The sequence below is a fragment of the Nicotiana attenuata genome, unplaced genomic scaffold (assembly GCF_001879085.1).
Source record: "Nicotiana attenuata strain UT unplaced genomic scaffold, NIATTr2, whole genome shotgun sequence".
In the NCBI taxonomy this organism is placed as follows: domain Eukaryota; kingdom Viridiplantae; phylum Streptophyta; class Magnoliopsida; order Solanales; family Solanaceae; genus Nicotiana; species Nicotiana attenuata.
In genome coordinates, this window is record NW_017672048.1 from 29203 (window position 1) to 50161 (window position 20959).

A 20959-nucleotide genomic window follows, 5' to 3' on the forward strand; every position below is an offset into this window, starting at 1 on the left:
TGAGCTTTAAGAAATGAAATAACTCTACTCGAAGTGTGATCTAAGGTACGCCTCCACTCTACTCGCGGTACACCTGGCATAGCCGGCGTCACGGTTTTGGCGTGACAATCAAGAGTAACATAATGGGGAGACGACCAGTCCATGCCCGAGATAACATCAAAATCTACTATGCTGAGCACTAACAAATTGGCTCTGGTCTCAAAACCACTAAGAGCAATCAAACACGACCGATAAACGCGGTCCACAACAAGAGAATCTCCCGCAGGAGTAGAAACATAAACAGGGGAACTCAAAGAATCCTGAGATACGCCCAAATGCGAGGCAAAATAAGAGGACATATAAGAATAAGTGGAGCCTGGATCGAATAGAACCGGTGCATACTGGAACAATACCCGTGATGACAGAATCGGAGGCAACAGCCTCAGTACGGGCGGGAAAGGCATAGTATCTGTCCTGGCCTCCCCCTCTAAGGCGACCTCTACCTCCCCGACCTCCACCTCTAGCTGGCTGGGTAGGTGGGGTAGCAACTGGTACTGTAATCATAACTTGGGAACTCTGCGGAGCACGCTGTGGTTGAGGAGTTTGTGGAGGTGCACCCCTCCTAAGTCTAGGACAATCCCTCACCATATGGCGTGTGTCGCCACACTCAAAACAATCTCTAGGAGGACGTGGCAGATGTGACTGCTCGGGCCAGGTCTGCTGGACTGACCACTAGGCGCACTAGATACTGGAGGTGCATAATAAGGCTCCTGAGGTCTGGGAGGAGCTGGAATACCACTGGCTGCTAGAATAGCTGAATGAACGGGGTGACTCATATAACCCCTACCATGATGAATTGCAGCTGGGGCACGGGCACCAGAATAATGGCCCGACTCTCGAGACCTCTTGGTCTCTCTCTCCTCTCTATCCCGAGCATGCATGCCCTCTACTCTCCTAGCAATACTCACTACCTGCTGATAAGAAATATCCATCTCCAACTCCCGGGCCATGCTAGATCTGATGCTAGGAATAAGCCCCTCAATAAACCGGCAAAACTCTCTCACGAACCGTAGAAACCAAGGCCGGTCCATGCCTAGACAAGTCACTGAAACGGGCAGCATACTCCGAAAAGTCATAGAACCTTGGCACAAATGCTCGAATTTCGTGTGCCATGCGTCCCTGAGGCTCTAAGGGACATACTCTCTCAAGAACATATCTGAAAACTGAGCCCATGTAAGGGAAGCTGCCTCAGTCGGACTGTCCAACTCAAAAGTACGCCACCACTGATAGGCTCCTCCTCGAAGCTGGAAGGCAATGAAAGAAACCCCACTCAATCCTGATATACCCATAATGCGGAGGATACGGTGGTACTCCTCCAGAAATCCCTGACCATCCTCCGATGCTAGACCACTGAATGCAGGAGGCTGGTACTTCTTGAACCTCTCAAGCCTCCACTGCTCCTCCTCTGAAGCTACTTCCCTATCCTCGGGCTGAACTGGGGCTACAGGCGGTACCGGTATAATCTTTGGGACCTGATCAACATGCACTCGCTGCTCAGGAGTGCGGGCGGCGGGAGTCTGTGCTCCTCCCCCAGCCTAAGATGTAGCTGCAGCAAGGGGAATCAACCTTGCCTGAGCTAAAGTGGTGTACATGCTCATGAACTGGGCAAGGGTCTCCTGGAGAACTAGAGTAGTAGTAGCAGTAAGCGTATCGGGCCCCTGGGCTTTGGCTGGAGCCGCTGGTGGATCCTCTGTAGCAGCTCGCGCGGGTGCTCTAGCTGCAACACGTGCGCGTCCTCGGCCTCTACCCTGGCCCCGTCCTCTGGCGACTCTAGCAGGGGGCGCGGGTGTCTGGTCATCTCTGGTAGCTCATGTCCTCACCATCTGTGAGAGAATAGAAGTCAGAGGTTTAGAATTTTGATATCAAAAATCTCGCACGATAAGGAAAATAAATGAAGTGGAATTTTCCTAACAGTAACATAGCCTCTCGTAGATAAGTACAGATGTCTCCGTATCGATCCGTGAGACTCAAATAAACCGGCTTGTGATTCATGACTCTTATGAACCTAGAGCTTTGATACCAACTTGTCACGACCCAGTTCTCCCTCCACGAACTATCGTGACGGCACCTAGTCTCTATGACTAGGTAAGCCTAACAATTAGCAGAAAATGAATTTTGAAGTACAAAACTAGCCAACTAACAGGTACATATACGTAAAGTGTTTAAAATGCCGCTCGACATATACAATAACACTCTCTCAAACTGAACATAGCACTCGTAAAACACGGAATCTCTTGAATCACAAGCTAAAGAAAATACATAAGGTTTCTAAATCCAGAAGTCCAATAACAAGGGAAATACAGGGAAAGGTCTATAACAGAAGGGAGAATAGAGAGGGACTTCTAGGTCTGCGGACGCGGCAAATATACCTCAAAGTCTCTGGATCGCCTCGCCTCAGGGATAGTATGGCTGAGCAGAAGAACCTGGATCTGCACACGAAAAACATGTGTAGTAAAGGGCATGAGTACACCACGACGGTACCCAGTAAGTGCCAAGCCTAACCTCGGTCGAGTAGTGACGAGGAAGGTCAGGGCCCTACTGCTTATAAATATAACAAGGTAAAATAATATAAAATGTAACAGTGTAATTAAATATGCTAACAGTCAAATAAAGATGAAATCTCAGAAAGGAAATAATTCAGTAAGCAGAGATAGTAGAAGGGGATCTCCCAGGATAACGTCCCGTAGTCCCAAACATAAATGTGCAAATTAAAAGATCTCCCAGGATACCGTCCCGTAGTCCAAAAGTAAATAGCAAGTACAGGGGGTACTCCCGGGATAGCGTCCCGTAGTCCCAAATATAAATGTGCAGAGGATCTCCCGGGATACCGTCCCGTAGTCCAAAAGTAAACATGCAGGGGGATCTCCCGGGATACCGTCCCGTAGTCCCAAAGTAAACACACAATAGTCTCAAGAAAGAAATTACAGTTCTATCCAAGTTCGTTTCAAGAAAACAGAAAAATTCTACTCTAAACATGCTACACAGAATTCAAGTAAGCAGTTAAAGCAAATAAGACAGTTAAATCACATAAGCATGCTTCCTAAGCCTAGCAGGAAACTTCAAATACAAGTATTTCTCAATTTAAAGGAAACACATATATTTACTTAATGGAAACGGGGTTTTCCAACAATTAACACGTGTACGCACTCGTCACCTCACGTACACGGCATTCATATAACAACAGTACCAAAATCCTTAGGAGAGTTCCCCCACACAAGGTTAGGCAAGCCACTTACCTCGAACCAAGCTCAATCAATCCGAAATCACGCTCTTGCCACGAGTATCCAACTCCGAGTGCCCCAAATCTAATCAAATCAATTTCATAATGTAAATATAACTACAAACAACGAGTTTAGCTAAAGGAATCGAACCTAAGGCAAGAAAATAGAAAAAAACACCCAAAAATCCTCCCCGAGCCCACGTCTCGAAATAGGGTAAAAATTACGGATTATGAACACCCATTCACTCACGAGTTCACTTGTACAAAAATCATCCTAATCCGACGCCAAATTCGTATTCAAAGCTCAGATTTTCCATTGGGGGACTTTTTCTCCCATTTTCAAACTTCTACCCTCAAATTCCTTAATTAGTTGAGAAAAATAACAATAGATTAATGTATTAGAACCAAATTAGAGTAAGAATTCATTACCCAATAGTTCTCCTTCAAAATCTCTCAAGAAATCGCCTTTTACCGAGCTCAAAATCGATTTTAGAAGTTATGAATTCAAACCCTCGATTTCTCTCTTTTCTGCCCAGCGATTTTCGTTTTTGAGAGGGGTCCACCACATCTGCGGTCCCGCTCCTACTCCGCACCTGCGGAATTTCATTAAAAGACTAGATTCCGCACCTGCGCCCCTTTACTCGCAAATGTGGTGCCGCTTCTGCGGTCCTTGAGCCGCATCTGCGACAATCAATTTCCAAATCTCAGACCGCATCTACGGTTGCCTAACCACTTCTGCGGCGCTGCACCTGCGGTCTAAACTCCGCAGGTGCAAAACCAACAGGTTCAGCAAGTTCAGAAAATTGCCTAAGTCCAAATCCAATTCCGAGCTTTATAGGGGCGGAAAACTATTTTACTTACTATATTGAGAGAGTTGAGTTAGTATCAGCAGTTAAGTATATCTCCAGATCATCATTGACTCCCAGTTACTTTCAGTTATTATATTATCAGTTTAGTTTCAGCTTTCAGTTATTCTATTACCTTACATACTCGGTACATTATTTTGTACTAGCGTCTCATTCCTGGGGATGCTGCATTTCATGCATGCAAGTTTGGATAGAGAGCCTGGTAGACCTTCTCTATAGGTGTTGTCCATGATCAGCTTGATTGGTAAGCTCCACGTCCTTCGGAGTTGCCGGGTCTAGGGTTATATATATATATATATATATATATATATATATATATATATATATATATATATATATATAATATATATATATATATTATGGGTAGGTCGGGGCCCTAATCCGACCACCGTACATCCATTAGTAGAGGTTTGTAGACATATCCTATCAGTTAGTGCAGTATGTTGGGCTTGTAGGCATTGTATATATATTTTTGTTGGTTTGTCAGTATAGTAGTTATGACGGCCTTTTCGGCCCAGCTTTATGTTGATGTTCAGTCAGAGCTAGTTGCCTTTCAGTTTTATATTTTGTTTCACAAATTGTCTTGCAATGTGGCCCTATGGCCATTGTATGACATTGTATATTCAGAGTCCCTCAGTCGCAAGTTGGTACACTAGGTTAAGTGAGGCACTGGGTACCGGTCTCGCCCCCAGGTTCGGGGCGTGACAACTAAGTTCTGTTAGTTTAGATCAGCAGCCTTACTAAATTCTATCTGTTATTTCTGTTTCTGTTTATGCAAAGGGAGTGGCTCACTAACAAAAATCAACCTCTAAGAAGATATCAAAGGTTGACTCACAAGCAACTACTAGTAAGAAGAATGCTAAGGCTAAGGGTGGTAAAGGAAGAGGTAATAACGAGATGGTGCAGAACTCACAAACCTCAGATGTGCAGCAATCTCAGGCAAGCATCAGAGGTGCTCTTACTGCATTTAAGAGGCCAAGGGTAGTGGGACTGGAGTATTTGTCAGCAAAAGTGGATATACATGTGTTGAGGTAATGAGCAGTTTGGTGTGCTAGTTTTGAGGTTGTTAGTTAAACTCTCTTGTTTGATATCTGGTTTTTTTCACTTAGTTTTCAGCAAGGGAGGCCTATTAGCAGGGTAATCAACAGTAGAAGAAACAATGGAGCAGTTGAAAGTTCAACTATAGTGACTGGCGATCTTGGTTATAAACCAAGTAAAGGCCTGATGGAAGGGAAAGCAAGCAATCACAACTAGACAACTTCAACACAGAAGTGCTTTAATGCAATATTTAAGGTCAAAATCACCAAAAGCTAATGAAAAAACTAGAGGTGTTTGACCTTCAGACTACTCTATTATGGTTAGGAACTGATATATGCCAATACTTTGATTGTGGTTTGGATAATGTTTTCGCGGTGCAAGTTATGATGTAAACTATTAAACTGTTTTACTTCTATGCTTTTGGGATGCAAGTTGTAATGCAAAACTGATTAATTCTAGGCCTTTTGAGCTCTAATACAATGCGTTATTTCTAGCTTTCATTATGGTTGTGCAAAAGAAAAACACTAACTACTAAAGACTTTCATGTGTTATTTCTAGCTTTCAATGCATGCCCTGTTTTCAAAATGACTGGACAGTGGCAATCTCCTGTCTTGCGTGTGGTTTGACTTTCAATTTTGGAAAGGCAGGTACTCATAATGGTTGTATGTATAAGGAAGAACTTGTTGTTAACAAGGATTGGATAAGGTCAACACAAATGACCACACAAAGCTCAAACGCCAGCAACACAACAATACATGGAGGACATAATCAACAAACAAAATGTCACAGAACCTCTAATTCTAGATACAACAAACAAACTGCCACAACTTCAATACACAAACAAGGTTCATGGTTACACAACACCTTCTAGCATTTGAACAACCAAAAATACACATTGAAATATAAACTATTAATAAGCAAAATCTTCAAATTTTCTCTTCTTCAATTCAGCCTCAAGTTCTCCTTCTGTAAGCCAAGAATTAACACCTTTGATTGGCCAGGAAATTCTGGATCATACCACTGAAAAATCCACAAGCCACACGATCCTAAGCCTGGAAATTTTAACCAGACCATTATAAATAAAATAAAATCTTAGCCATAATATATCACATAACATATGACGATTTGAAAGATGATCCCCCATAGTATTTACATCAAAAAATGCGTCTTCCTGGGTTAGAATTTGTCGTTGACTTTCTCAAAGAAGCAAGCTGCCCACAACCACAAAAGACATTAAACCCCATGTTCTACTAATACTTGAAAGGGTGTTCCTTATTTCAAATAAATTTGGGTAAGAATGAAGGATGGATAAAACGACAAAGATAAGAATAAACTCAATAATAACAACAGAGAGAGAATTTCAAATCGATTAAGGTGAAAAATAGAGAAGAGAGTTGAAAAAATAGAGAAGAAAGATGTAATATAAAGAAAAAGAGGAGAAAATATAAGTCTTAAAAAAAGGGCTAATTAGCCGTTAGTTGTCGTCAGGCGGGCCCATTTTAATGGTTATTGTCACCCTTCATACGCTCTTAGGCAACTTATTTCACACAATATGCCACATAAGCGACGGGGTTTTATTATGAAGGGGGATATAGTTCAGGGGGTTTTCGGGGACACTCGATAGTTTAGGTAGGAAACTGACAAATATTGTATAGTTTAGGCTGGTTAGAGGGTATTAACTCTTGAAATAAAGGACAAGTTTGAAGAAGCAAACCATCTAATAGCCTATTTGGCCAAACTACAAAAATCAGCTTATTTTGAGAAGTGCTTTTTCTCAAAAGTACTTTTGGTGAGAAGCAATTTGTATTTGGCTAATTTATTTGAAAAGTATTTCTGAGCAGCAATTAGTGTTTGGCCAAGCTTTTAAAAACTGTTTCTAAGCGCATTTTACTCAAAAATGTTTTTCAAAAAAGTACTTTTGAGAGAAGCTACTTTTTTCTGCTTCTCCAAATATGCTTCTGTTTCTCCTCAAAAGCACTTTTTTTTCTTAATTCCAAAAGCTTGGCCAAACACTTCAACTTTGAAAAATAAGCACTTTTTTTAGAGAAGCTTGGCCAAACAGGCTATAAGAATAGCAACTCATTAATTAGATTGTATTGTACGTACCAAGAATGCATGGGCAAACATGATTGATTGCTCGGGGAGTCATACTTTGCAAAAATCAGCTTATTTTGAGAAGTGCTTTTTCTCAAAAGTACTTTTGGTGAGAAGCAATTTGTATTTGACTAATTTATTTTAAAAGTACTTCTGAGCAGCAATTAGTGTTTGGCCAATCTTTTAAAAACTGTTTTTAAGTGCATTTTTCTCAAAAGTGTTTTTCAAAAAAGTACTTTTGAGAGAAGCTACTTTTTTCTGTTTCTCCAAATATGCTTCTGTTTCTTCTCAAAGGCACTTTTTTTTTAATTCCAAAAGCTTGGCCAAACACTTCAACTTTGAAAAATAAACACTTTGTTTTTAGAGAAGCTTGGCCAAACAGGCTATAAGAATAGCAGCCCATTTATTAGATTGTATTGTACATACCAAGAATGCATGGGCAAACATGAGTGATTACTCGGGGAGTCATACTTTCCAAATGCAAGACATCTTGTCTACCTGTAGGCACTTTAATTATTAATTATTACAATTAAATTATCTGAATATGATATAACGAGTAAGTATTCGAGCTAACTGTAGTGCGAATGCTACTATTTCTTCGAGGAATTATAAACGGCTTTTACCTAATATTTTTAAAACAGAGTAAAAAAGAAAAACCAGTAGAATGCATTGCCTAAAAGGATTTTCTATTTTTTTCAATCAGCAGCTGTATGGGTCAAAATTAGATCAGAGAAATTCGGCACGCGGAGACATAAGGCCGAGGTCGGACAAGCCGAGGTCGGACAGTCATCAATAAGGCCAAGGTCGGGCAGGCCGAGGTCGGACAGTCATCAATAAGACCGAGGTCGGACAATGATGAAACAACTAGTTTGCTTTGGAATCCTCAAAAGGAATATTCTACTGAATATTCCCTCTAATTGTACCTTTTCTTTTAGGGTTTTTCTAGGAATACCCCTTATAAATAGGAAGGGATGACTTCCCAAAAGGAGGCTCTCTCTCTCTCTCCCTCTTCCTTTCTCAAGAAAATATGTAAACACATCTCTTAAAAGAGAAAAGAGGACCTGTGATCCCGGAACTTCATGAGATCCAAAGAGGGTCCTAAGATTCGTGTATTTGTCTATCATTCATCTTTATCTTTATCAAATAAAAGAGGATCCGCCTCGCTCAAGATCGGGTGAATCCTTTCCTTTATTTACATTTTATTGTCACTTAATGTTACTTAATGCATCTTTCTCTGTGCTATTAAATCTGGCCATAATCGCCGTCAATATTTATACTCGGCTATGTTTTTCTATTCATATTATTCATCTCGGATCTAGAGTTAATTATCCTTAACTAGGATTTACCCTCTATCTTCTTATTTAATTAGTTTAGCAAAAAAGGTCTCATACATTTTTTGGTCAAACAATTTGGCACCGTCTGTGGGGATTTTCTAGTTAAAATTTTAGTTTCCTCTAGATCCAAATTCAATTCATAAGTAGAACACCTACGTCCTGGGATCCGGAATGCAACATGTCATGCACGTGTCATATGACTTTCATCCTCTTTAATCAAACGCATGTAAACTTGCTAATCCAGGCCGCCAAATAACACAACGGCAAAAAGTTTCACTCATCTTCGTTTTCCTTTATCATTTCTGATTATTTGCCTATATATCAATTCGACCCTTGCGGAGAAAGCTCAGAACTTCTATCCCTTTCTTTAAGTACAAAAAGTTGCCACCTATGGAACATGAAACCCATTCACCTACAAGATGAGATCTACTTAATCAGTTACAAGATTTGCATTGCTAATTTTAGCACCACTAAGGGGAAATTAATCAATACGAAAAAGGACAAATTAGCGTCCGAATTATTTTTTTGATTCAACAAGGATACATAAGTTCTGCCAATATTCACTCTCTACATGCAACCAAAGTAAAATACAGGAAAATCACCTTTTTGATAAAGCTGGTCAAGTAAATTGGTGCAGCCACAAGTCTTTTCAAATCTGACTCTGTTTTTAATTTTTTGAGTACCACTCCCCCACTCATCAGTTTTTGAAAAAAGGGCTTCAGAAAAATGATAAGAAAACCACAGAGAGGACAGATTTAGCTTCAATCTAAAGGGAAGCACTTTTATCGAAGCTCGGTGGATCGTCATCCTCGTTGTCGTTTTTTAAATTGTAAGACCAACATTTTCTAGCGGAAATGCAGAGTACCCTACAATCCAATCGGCTTTGCGTCGTATCGGCTTTCTTGCCAAACTGGTAGCGGCCACTAAAAGCATAACCGAAGAGGGGAACGTGATCACTCCTCTCCACTCGTCGACCGATCAAATCGAGGTAACAAACGCTTTCATTTTGTTTTAACTGACTATTTCTCTAAGTGAAAAAGAAGCAGGAGCAATCACCCAGGAAACGCGTCGTACTCTCCAATGCAAGCAAAATTAAGCAAACCGGGACTCGCCCAAGAAATGTAGAGGTTGAGTAAAACTAGGACTCCTCCAGAGGATACTCGAAACTCTCCAAAAAAAATGGGACTCATAACGGGTTAACATTTCGGCCTTAGCTCGAAATAACACCCCTACGGCCAAGGGCTATTTCCAAAAAGAAGAATTCGACCTCGCTCGAACTACAAAGGGTTAACATTTTGGCCTTAGCTCGAAATAACACCCCTACGGCCAAGGGCCATCGCCAAAAAGAAGAATTCGACCTCGCTCGAACTGCAACGGGTTAACATTTCGGCCTTAGCTCGGAATAACACCCCTACGGCCAAGGGACATCGCCAAAAAGAAGAATTCGACCTCGCTCGAATTACAACGGGTTAACATTTCGGCCTTAGCTCGAAATAACACCCCTACAGCCAAGGGCCATCGCCAAAAAGAAGAATTCGACCTCGCTCGAATTACAACGGGTTAACATTTCGGCCTTAGCTCAAAATAACACCCCTACGGCCAAGGGCCATCGCCAAAAAAGAAGAATTCGACCTCGTTCGAACCACGACGGGTTAACATTTCGGCCTTAGCTCTTCGAACCACGACGGTTAACATTTCAACCAGCTCGAAATAACACCCCGAAGGCCAAGGGCCATCGCCAATAAAAGATGAATTTGACCTCGTTCGAACCACGACGGGTTAACATTTCGGCCTTAGCTCGAAATAACACCCCGACGGCCAAGAGCCATTGCCAAAAAAGAAGAGTTCGACCTCGTTCGAACCACGATGGGTTAACATTTCGACAAGCTCGAAATAACACCCCTGCAGCCAAGGGCCATCACCAAAAAAGAAGAGTTCGACTTCGTTCGAACAATGACGGGTTAACATTTCGACCAGCTCGAAATAACACCCCGAAGGCCAAGGGCCATCGTCAATAAAAGAAGAGTTCGACATCGTTCGAACCACGACTGGTTAACATTTCGACCAGCTCGAAATAACACCCCGAAGGCCAAGGGCCATCGCCAATAAAAGAAGAGTTCGACCTCGTTCGAACCACGACGGGTTAACATTTCGACCAGCTCGAAATAACACCCCGACGGCCAAGGGCCATCGCCAAAAAAGAAGAGTTCGACCTAGTCCGAATTCACAGTAGATGATCTCGTCCGAACGCACATTCGGCGACCTCGCCCGAATTCACATTCGACCTCCTCGCCCGTCCAGATCCAAGGACGCGAATGACCTCCTCCTATGTCGCCATCCTTGCCAAAGCCGCTATCCTGGCCTCGACGGCCTTCTCCAACTCTATCGTCTTCTCGATCGACTCATCACTCGAGTCATTGGCCCTGATCGAACTCTGCTAAAGTTCAGCCCGCGGGGATACCACTTAGACCTAAAGATCGACACCCTCAGCCGCGATCCACACTAGTCGACCTCCCCATCTGAATTTCTCGAACTACGATTAATGAAGTCCGTTCACCGAGCTCGACCAAGAGACGACCTCGATAAGCGGAGGGACTAACTGTATGGGTCAAAATTAGATCAGAGAAATTCGGCACGCGGAGACATAAGGCCGAGGTCGGATAGGCCGAGGTCGGACAGTCATCAATAAGGCCGAGGTCGGGCAGGCCGAGGTTGGACAGTCATCAATAAGACCGAGGTCGGACAGTGATGAAACAACTAGTTTGCTTTGGAATCCTCAAAAGAAATATTCTACTGAATATTCCCTCTAATTGTACCTTTTCTTTTAGGGTTTTTCTAGGAATACCCCTTATAAATAGGAAGGGAGGACTTCCCAAAAGGGGGCTCTCTCTCCCCCTCTTCCTCTCTCAAGAAAATATGTAAACACATCTCTTAAAAGAGAAAAGAGGATCTGTGATCCCGGAACTTCATGAGATCCAAAAAGGTTCCTAAGATTCGTGTATTTGTCTACATTCATCTTTATCTTTATCAAATAAAAAAGGATCCGCCTCGCTCAAGATCGGGTGAATCCTTTTCTTTATTTATATTTTATTGCCACTTAATGTTACTTAATGCATCTTTCTTTATGCTATTAAATCTGACCATAATCGCCGTCAATATTTATTCTCGGCTATGTTTATTGATATTATTCATCTCGAATCTAGAGTTAATTATCCTTCACTAGAATTTACCATCTATCTTCTTCTTTAATTAATTTAGCAGAAAAGGTCCCATACTTTTTTGGTCAAACAGCAGCGACAGTAGGATTACTTTTCGCTTTCCACTTCAGTATGTATGATTACGTAGGAACTTGTCAATCATAAGCAACGTTAGTACGTAATAATTAAAGAAGAAAAGAGTGAGGTGGGTGGGGGTAATCATTTACCAAACAGCAGCGACAGTAGGATAACTCTGTGTTTTGCTTTCACATTCCACTTTTTGTCGTAAGCAATATCCATTATTTAAGTGTCTAACACAGGATTTTAATGGACTCGTTTGATACGAGGGATAAGGGATAATTAATCTCGAGATTAAATTGAGATGGATTTTTATGTTTGGTTGAGATAAAATTGTAGTATAACTAATCATGGGATTGTAATATTTTTTTACCCCTATGGAAGGATAGAATACCTAATACCAAAATAACTAATCCCAGAATAATTAATTATGGAATAACTTATTTTCCAACTAAACGACCCCTAAGTTACTTTTCTTTTTATTCTCCAAGCCTTCCTTCTTCCATCTTAGGAGTAGTTCTTTCCGTTACTAAATCAAATTTAAAGAAGTTTAACTTTTATTACTATATAAATAGTTTTTACTTTTTATTTTAAAAGGATTCTAAAAAAGTTATTTCTTTTTCCTATTACACTTTATAATTTTCGAATGAAGGAAATTCCCTTTCCTTACATGTGGACACTCATTCACCATAATGTCAGTGCCATGTGGATACTCTCATTATATTTGGACATTCTCATTCAGGCAGAGGCGGAGCCATGGTTTATTTTAAATTTTAAGATAGAAATATCATGTGTTAGTAATTGGTTCTAATTTTTTTTTTAAAAAAAAATTTCTTCCTCTCGTTGTTTTAGAAATAGAAGTCAAATAATATTATAACCCTAGAATAAATGGATTGATCGAAAAAAAATTCTTTAATGTTTTGGGGCAAATCCCCTCAACCTCATGATAAAGGCATATTTAGGGCTAAAGTCAAATTGAAGGCAAATTTTCATAGTTGACAGGCATATTTGAATCAATCCACTAATGATAAAGTAAATATTTGAAATCAAATACACAATAAGGACAAATTTACTCTATTTTCCACCGTCGAGGGGCATTGTTGGCCCTTTCCCCTTCTTTTTACTTTCCAATCGTTCCTTCTTCCATCTTAAGATTAGTTCTTTCCATTATTAAGCAGAATTCAAATTTAAAGCCAAAAGTTTAACTTTTATGACTATATAAAAAGAATTCTAAAATTTATTACGTATACAATAGTGGAAATTTCCTTTCCTTACACCATAGTGTGAGTACGATGCTCAGGTGTCTCTACACACACAATCTCATTTAATAGAGTAATTATACTACTGTAAATAAAGGAAAAAACGAGAATGGTTAAAAAAAGTGTTGTAGCAGTAGCTGAATAGTGACTTTCTTTGAAATGGCTACTCACAAAAACATCAATCCCTTTACCTGTTTGACCCTTTTCTTCTTTCATCTGTCACTAATTATATCTACTCTACTATAACCATTTACTCAAACTCAAGTCTAGTAATATAGAAAAAGGATAAGTGTTGCATAATTTAGTTAGTGGTGAGTGAAAGATGAGGTTTTTGCTACTGGTGGCACTCTTCTTTAGCTCCGCCAATGCTACTGAAACAGACCCATCTGATGGTTAGTCCCTTTATTCCTCCTGCTTTTTAATAAAGAAATCGATTTTAAGTGATTAGTAAAGGTTCCAATTTTTCTCCTTCCAAAGGAAATTTTACTCCACAAGAGTTTACTTACAATGCCTAAATACATATATACTCAGTGTGTTCCAACAAGTAGTAGCCTTACCACCTACCTTGTAAAGCTAGAGGGTCCAATGAAATAGAAAGAGGAAGCTCTCTTGCATTACAAATTAAGATAAAGGAAAGAGTATCTGAAATTGAATTTGAGAAAGAATATTTGAAAGTTGGAAGTTCTTTTTGTACGTGAATCTCTTGGAAAAAGTATTTTGATGTGAAAAATCATTATTTCACTTCAAATACTCAAACGAATATTTCATATACTGTTTGAAATATTATTTATGACCATAAAGTTATCCCAATTGAATTTGGGATTGAGCCATAGTTGGTGTAGTAGTTGTTGTATTCAGTTTTGTCCTTACTTGATAGAAAGATCAAATTTTGAACAATATTTCTTTCATTGAAATTGAAGTCTGGAAAAAGGTACCTTCTTACGGGAAACTTGTGGTTTGTAAATTTGGAGCTTACATGCTCTAACTTGATTTGTTTATTACTATTTTCGGCATCATATAAGCAATTACTGGAGAACTTGTTCTTCTTTCTTTTTTACGTGTAAGGGTGGGGGGTGGGGACAAAAGAACAATGAGTTTGAAGTTGATCAAACACTTGACAAAGCTATGTAATTTACTTTTGGATTGCTGATGATCCAAAGAGTTTCACAGTAATGGTTAAGTTGCTCACCACTTTCTACCATGCTGGTCAAGGCGTCGTAGCTGCACATTCTTTTAACAGTTTGTCCTATGTAGAATCCTTCTCTCGAGCTGTTCTCACTTCTCAGTCCATATGTATCTATTTCTTTATCATTAAATTCCTTTCATAGTCTATGTCTTGACTTCAAAATAATCTATGGCGGCACTTTGATTTTCAGCATCTGTTCTGAGAGTCCTGTATACCAGCTTAAACTCACCAGCACAGCTGACAAAATGGAGTGCCAATGGGGGTGATCCTTGTGGAGAGTCCTGGACAGGCATTACCTGCTCGGGCAATAGAGTAACTGAAATGTGGGGTTCAGTCTCCCTTTTTATCATCATCTATCATGTTGTTTCAACCGCTTGAAATTATTGACTTGGTGTGTTCTGATGATTAGTTTCTTTTTGTTTTTTTCCTTCAGCAAGATATCAGGTCTTGCACTCTCGGGTTCAATGGGGTTCCAACTAGATAGTCTAAAATCTGTGACCAATTTGTAAGATGAATGGCCTTCATTTGTTCCTTATTAATTGGATTTATGTCGAATTCTTGAATGCGGTAATCTTTGGTAATGTTGCAGTGACATAAGCAATAACAATATGGGGAGCCAGTTACCTTTCCAGCTTCCTCCAAACGTGCAAAGATTGTATGTGTGATTATTAGCTTATCTTCCTCCATTCCTGGTTCTATTTTCTTCCTCTATCTTTCTTAGAACTTGCCTTGCAATGCAGAAACCTTGCTGCTAGTGGTTTTAGCGGTGGCCTCCCTTATTCCATTTCACAGATGACCTCCCTCCAATACTTGTAAGTGAAATGCTTAAATTTGATATTTGTTTAAAATTAAGATGCTTGGTCCTCTTCATTCTCTACGAGGCTCCTTATGATTCTCTGCAACATTTTATCTCTCGTCGTAGAAATGTCAGTCACAATCAAATTCAAGGATCAGTGACAGTCGCGTTTGACTCGCTCTCTGCTCTCAACACATTGTAAGTCCTATTCATCTCCTGTCATTTCATCAGAGTTTTGGTATTGCCTTATTATGATCTGAATGAGAGTAGTTTTCTGTTCTCAAATGCTTTCATGAAAGTGCACTTATTCTATTATTTAAGTTATTGTCTCTATTTGAGAAAGAGGTTTAGACACATGTTGTTCCCTTTCCCACATTACTGCGGAGAAGGGAATCATGTCTTTGGTCTGATTGCAGAAGTATTAAGTTATGCCAGTTCAGCTAGTTTGCTACTTGGATTTGGCTTGTTCTTATCATATCCTTGTTTAAAAATAATAGTTTGAAATTTGTCATTCTCTGTCACATAGTTCTGATTGATTTTTTAATGTTTCAGGGATTTCTCTTTTAATTCAATGACGGGTAATCTTCCCCAAAGCTTCCAGTCACTAACTAGTATGAACAAAATGTAAGAGAAGAGTTGTTAAACTTCATATTTCTGTTTCCTGAGCTTCCTCCAAAGATGAAAGTTTCATTGTTGTATTATGCAGGTATTTGCAGAACAACCAGTTTACAGGAACTATTGACGTCCTCGCCAATCTTCCCCTTGGCGATCTGTAAGTTCTGTGTCCCAAATGTGTATAGATATTATAGCTGATGTCTATATCTCACTTCTAGAGTTTCAGTTAAATTCATTGGTGGAAAATTATGCTGATTCCTTCATGCTTTAGGAATGTTGAAAATAACCAATTTACTGGCTGGATTCCTAATCAGCTGAAAGGGATAGTGCAGTGAGTGTCTCAGATTCCAATAATTATTATTCATCTTTACAAATTCTTTGGGGGGTTGTTTCTAATTGTGGTCGGGATTTATGAATCTTTCATAACAGATCAAATGGTAATTCGTGGAGCTCAGGAACTGCACCCCCTCCTCCACCTGGCACACCTGCAAACAACCCTAATGGAAATCACAAATCCAGAGGGAATGGCAGCAATTCGGGCAGTGATGGCGGTGGGAAATCAGGTATAGGGGGTGGAGGTGTTGCAGGAATAGTGATATCCATTCTAGTAGTTGGAGCAATAGTAGCATTCTTTATTATCAAGAAAAGATCAAGAAGGTCGTCCTCAGACATAGAAAAACTTGATAATCAACCATTTGCTCCTCTTACTTCACAGGAAGTACAAGGTACTTTGCTTTCACAATTCTTGATTTTGTAAGAAATGTATTGAATGTTCTCTCAAATCTTTGGATATTTCTCACGGAGCAATAATAATCAATTGTGATTTTACTATGGAAATGATGCCTAAGCCTCCATGCTTAGCTTGTTAATGGTTTATAAACCATGCAAGTAGTATCAAAATTTTGCTAGGGATTGTCGTTGATACAAAAGGAAACAGCAAAACAGCAACACATTTATCATCAAAGTGTACAAACAGTATGGATTAGAAAGTCAAACCGATCTTTTGGAGGATGTCCTAAATTACCTGGTGCTTTTAAAGCTTATGATTGTTTTGACGAATTAACATCAGCTACCCGTGATGGTTTAATTTCCTGGAAAATATGTTTTTTTAAGATATAGTTGACCCGAAGAACTCGCGCTTCAGGTTGTAGCTTTCAGTACAGTGAAGGAATTATGTTCAGGTGCATAGTTGGGAAGTTGCTTTCTCCTCTTTAATCCACTGAATGCCCCAAATTGAATCTTATAATACAAGTTCCTTCCACTTGCAACTTCATCAGTAATTTTCTGGTTCTTGCTTATATCGTGCATGCCTCATTTCAATTTCAATTTCAATGTTGTCATGGAATCTGAGTTGGAGCTTTTATTTTGGCGCTGTCTAACATTTTCAATGTTATGTTTTCTTTATTGCTAAATTTCCTACTCATTGTCTGTTTTTGGCTGCAGAGTTGAAACCTTATCAAACCTCCTCCACAATAAGCATGAACACATTTGAAACTCCCACTGCTGTAAATCTAAGACCTACACCTATTGAGCGCCTTAAGTCCTTTGATGAGGTTGACATATCACCGAAACCCATTGTTCCTCCCAAGAAAATTAATGCAGCTCAAATAAGGGCTACACAATATTCAATTGCAGACCTACAGATGGCTACTGATAGCTTCGATGTTGAAAACCTTATTGGCGAGGGATCAATTGGGCGTGTTTATTGCGCTCATTTTGATGATGGCGAAGTAAAACTTCTCTCAATGAATACCCATAATCTTTTTTCTTTCTTATGACTATAAGGTGATTTAGTGATGCTAACACATGTTTAAGTAAGATGGTATTAAATTGTAGATAAATGTCTGATCAGAAAAACTAAGTATTTAGAAAAGTGTGATAGAACTTTATTTGTTGAATACTTTTGTTTGTTCTGACTAGTTCTGTTTGAAGCCACCAGTATTTATGCTTGTGTAAGTGGTCCACGCATTCATAAGAGGGATATGGACTCTCTCTTATGAATACAGACTAAAAGATGATACCCCGTAAGAGGGATATGGATTTTCAAGGTGCTTTAGTGATGCTAATGAATCAAAATTACTTTTGAAAAAAAAAAGGCTGATGACGAAACAACAAACTAAAGAAAGTTTCAAAAAAAGAAAACTTCATTTGCTGACGAATTTTGTTTGTTCTGATTTTATGTTCACGTGTCCCTTCCTGTTATTTGAATTGTTGTAGGTTCTTGCTGTGAAGAAAATTAATTTGTCTGCTCTCCAGAATCCCGAAGATTTTCTCAATATAGTTTCTGAGATATCCCAGCTGCATCATCCAAATATAACTGAGCTGGTTGGTTACTGTTCAGAGCATGGACAGCACTTGCTGGTTTATGAATTCCATAAAAATGGTTCTCTGCATGATTTCCTACATCTGTCAGATGAGGAGAGCAAGCCACTAGCATGGAATAGCCGAGTCAAGATTGCACTTGGTGCAGCACGAGCACTAGAGTGAGTTTTCGCAATTTTCAGAATTATTTTATGCTATATTATAAAATTCATTGAATGTGCAGCAATGCTACATTATCCTCCTTGTTCTTTTGAAGGCTAAATACTAGTTTAGATAAATCTTTTGTTATCTATACCCAAAATTTATAGCAAAAGGGATAATGTGAAAGTCAACACCAAGCACTTAGTCGTGAGTCATGATGAACTTTACCAGTGGGTCCGTAGTATTATTGCATTTGGAGATCAAACGTGTTAGACTAAAAAGACCACTACAGATTTTTGGTCTTTCTTAAACATTGATGACCAGTAAGTTAACGTGAAGAAGAGTGCATTATTACATTTAGTCAGAGCTCAGTATGCTAAATATGCTGGTCATGCATTGCCAATAGAAAGTTGATCAAACTTTATACTCCCTCCATTTCATTTTGTGTGTCGGTGTTTGACTAGGCAGTGAGTTTTAGAAAGAAAGGAAGACTTTTGGAACTTGTGGTATTAAACTTGCCATGACATTTGTGTGGCTATAAAAGCATGTCATTAAGGATAAAATCTGAAGTTTCAAGTCAAAATGTTTCCAAAAGTAGAAAGGTGTCAATCTTCTTGGAGCTGACTAAAAAGGAAATACCGCCACATATAATGAAACGGGGAGGTAATAAATTTCCAATATGTGATTTCCACATCTCTTCATTTTCATGAGCGAATTTCTTCGCTAGCTAATATAAGCATCCTTTGCAGGTATCTGCATGAAGTTTGTTCACCATCATTGGTTCATAAAAACATTAAATCTGCAAATATTTTACTTGATATGGAACTCAATCCACATCTATCAGATTCTGGATTAGCAAGCCTTATTGGTGATGCAGATAAGGTAGTTTTGAGCACCTTACTTTATGCATTGTTGCAAAGTATTTTGGTGGATTCAATATATAAGCATGCACATATGCGCACATGTATATATATTATATAGGCATGTTTTGACATACTATTAGCTGCTTATGTGTCCTTTTCAAAGAGATAAGACATATCAACGAATCACATGGTTGAAACGTCATTTGCTTCAGGTAAGTTTTATTTTGTGCACAAACCATTGGAACATGGAATCTTTTACGAGTGTTTCTGTGGTTCATAGATTCGGGCCAAAAGAGAAATTGCCACGTAGAAAACAGAAACTTTATTCAAGTCTTGGGCATGAAATTATGCAGTAGAATCTTATGAAGGACCACTTTACCATGTAACTCGTTATTATGCACTAGTCTTTCAATGGTTCCTGGTGTTTTATCTATTGCTCCTCTACTATTCAATTGGTATAAATTTTAGCTGTTTGTTCTTCCTAAAAGCTTCCCGATATTTGTAGGCACTAAACCATAATACAGGATCAGGATACGGTGCACCTGAGGGATCTATGTATGGGCAATGCACCATAAAAAGTGATGTATACAGCTTTGGAGTTGTTATGTTGGAACTTCTTACCGGACGAAAACCTTTTGATAGGTAAAGTAACTTAGTCACCATGATACTGTGTCAAATTATTTGGAAACAAAAGAGGAAGAAATTCAGATGGTATCAACTTTCTTGATCAATATGTATGCTCTTGATGCAGTGAGAGACCAAGATCAGAACAATCTTTAGTTAGATGGGCAACACCTCAACTCCATGATATTGATGCCTTGGCTAAGATGGTGGATCCAGCGCTCAAAGGGCTCTATCCGGTTAAATCTATTTCCCGCTTTGCTGATGTAATTGCTCTTTGTGTCCAGGTAATATTTTGTATAGACAGTGAGCTGAATTCATAAATCTGCTGTGTTTATCAAGAACCTAGACATTATCTCAATGTCCTGTCTGCTATTATTGCAGCCTGAGCCTGAGTTCCGGCCACCTATGTCAGAAGTGGTTGAAGCCTTAGTTCGGCTAGTTCAACGAGCAAATATGAGCAAGAGGACATTTAGTCTTGATCGGAGTTCAAGGGGTGAAACAGATGCTCAAGACAACCAACCTTAGTTCCGATGTAATATAGCCTTTTCTATGAAGTCTCTCTCTTTATTCTTTGCTGTTTATGGGATATAATGTTCTGCTGCTCTGTTCAGCAAGATCTTGTGGATTGCATTGCATTGTACCACTGCTAGATACTAAAATTTGTTCATAGTGCATATTTAATTTCCATTTCTTATCCCTCTATCTTATTTCCTATTCATTCCATACACGATGGCATGAATGAGTTGTGTACTTTTGTTTCCAAATAATTTGGGGACAATCTAGTCAGAAGTGTATAATAGATATCTGAAGTGAATAAGAGCCACTTTAAGCAGAAATTCTAAAGGATCCATTTCGTGGCATAGCCTTGACGTAACTGATAAAGTTGTTGCCATGTGACTAGGAGGTCAGGAGTTCGATCCCTGTGGAAACAACCTCTTATAGAAATGCAGGGTAAGGCTGTGTACAATAGACCCTTCCTCAACCCCTCAAATAGTGGAAGCTTAGTATAGCAGGCTGCCCTTTTAAAGTTCTTGCCACAAGTGAAAGGAGCCACTAGCATCAACAATCTTGGGAGCCAGTCAATATAATGCATCGCAGTCTTTGCTCAATGCAACAGTCAACTATGGTCTATGGATGGTGCACCCAAAGCGTTGGATCATCGATTTTATATGTTTCCATCACAGACATTTGCCTGCACAGTAGCAACTTTATTGAAGAAATGGAGGACAACCCTGACAGCTCACTTCCTGCATTTTATCTTTTTCTAATAACATAGTAATGACACAA

The 20959-nt window shown here is 39.4% G+C and overlaps 1 protein-coding gene across 2 annotated transcripts; it reads left to right on the forward strand.

Annotated features, from left to right (window-relative positions):
* Positions 1–13138: 13138 nt before the first annotated feature.
* LOC109211531 (protein STRUBBELIG-RECEPTOR FAMILY 6-like) lies at positions 13139–20366 on the forward strand. Of its 2 annotated transcripts, none has more exons than XM_019375072.1 (16): positions 13139–13517; positions 14502–14634; positions 14745–14816; positions 14901–14966; positions 15052–15123; positions 15234–15305; positions 15660–15731; positions 15814–15879; positions 15994–16053; positions 16152–16447; positions 17166–17452; positions 17940–18205; positions 18935–19067; positions 19554–19690; positions 19800–19956; positions 20054–20366. In XM_019375072.1, exons 1-16 carry the CDS (start codon positions 13448–13450, stop codon positions 20195–20197), a joined length of 2103 nt encoding a protein of 700 aa, XP_019230617.1. In that variant the 5' UTR covers positions 13139–13447; the 3' UTR covers positions 20198–20366. The 2 variants fall into 2 exon arrangements, with proteins under 2 accessions (XP_019230617.1, XP_019230618.1); XM_019375073.1 differs by lacking the exon at positions 13139–13517 and adding an exon at positions 13619–14056.
* The last annotated feature ends 593 nt before the right edge of the window (positions 20367–20959 follow it).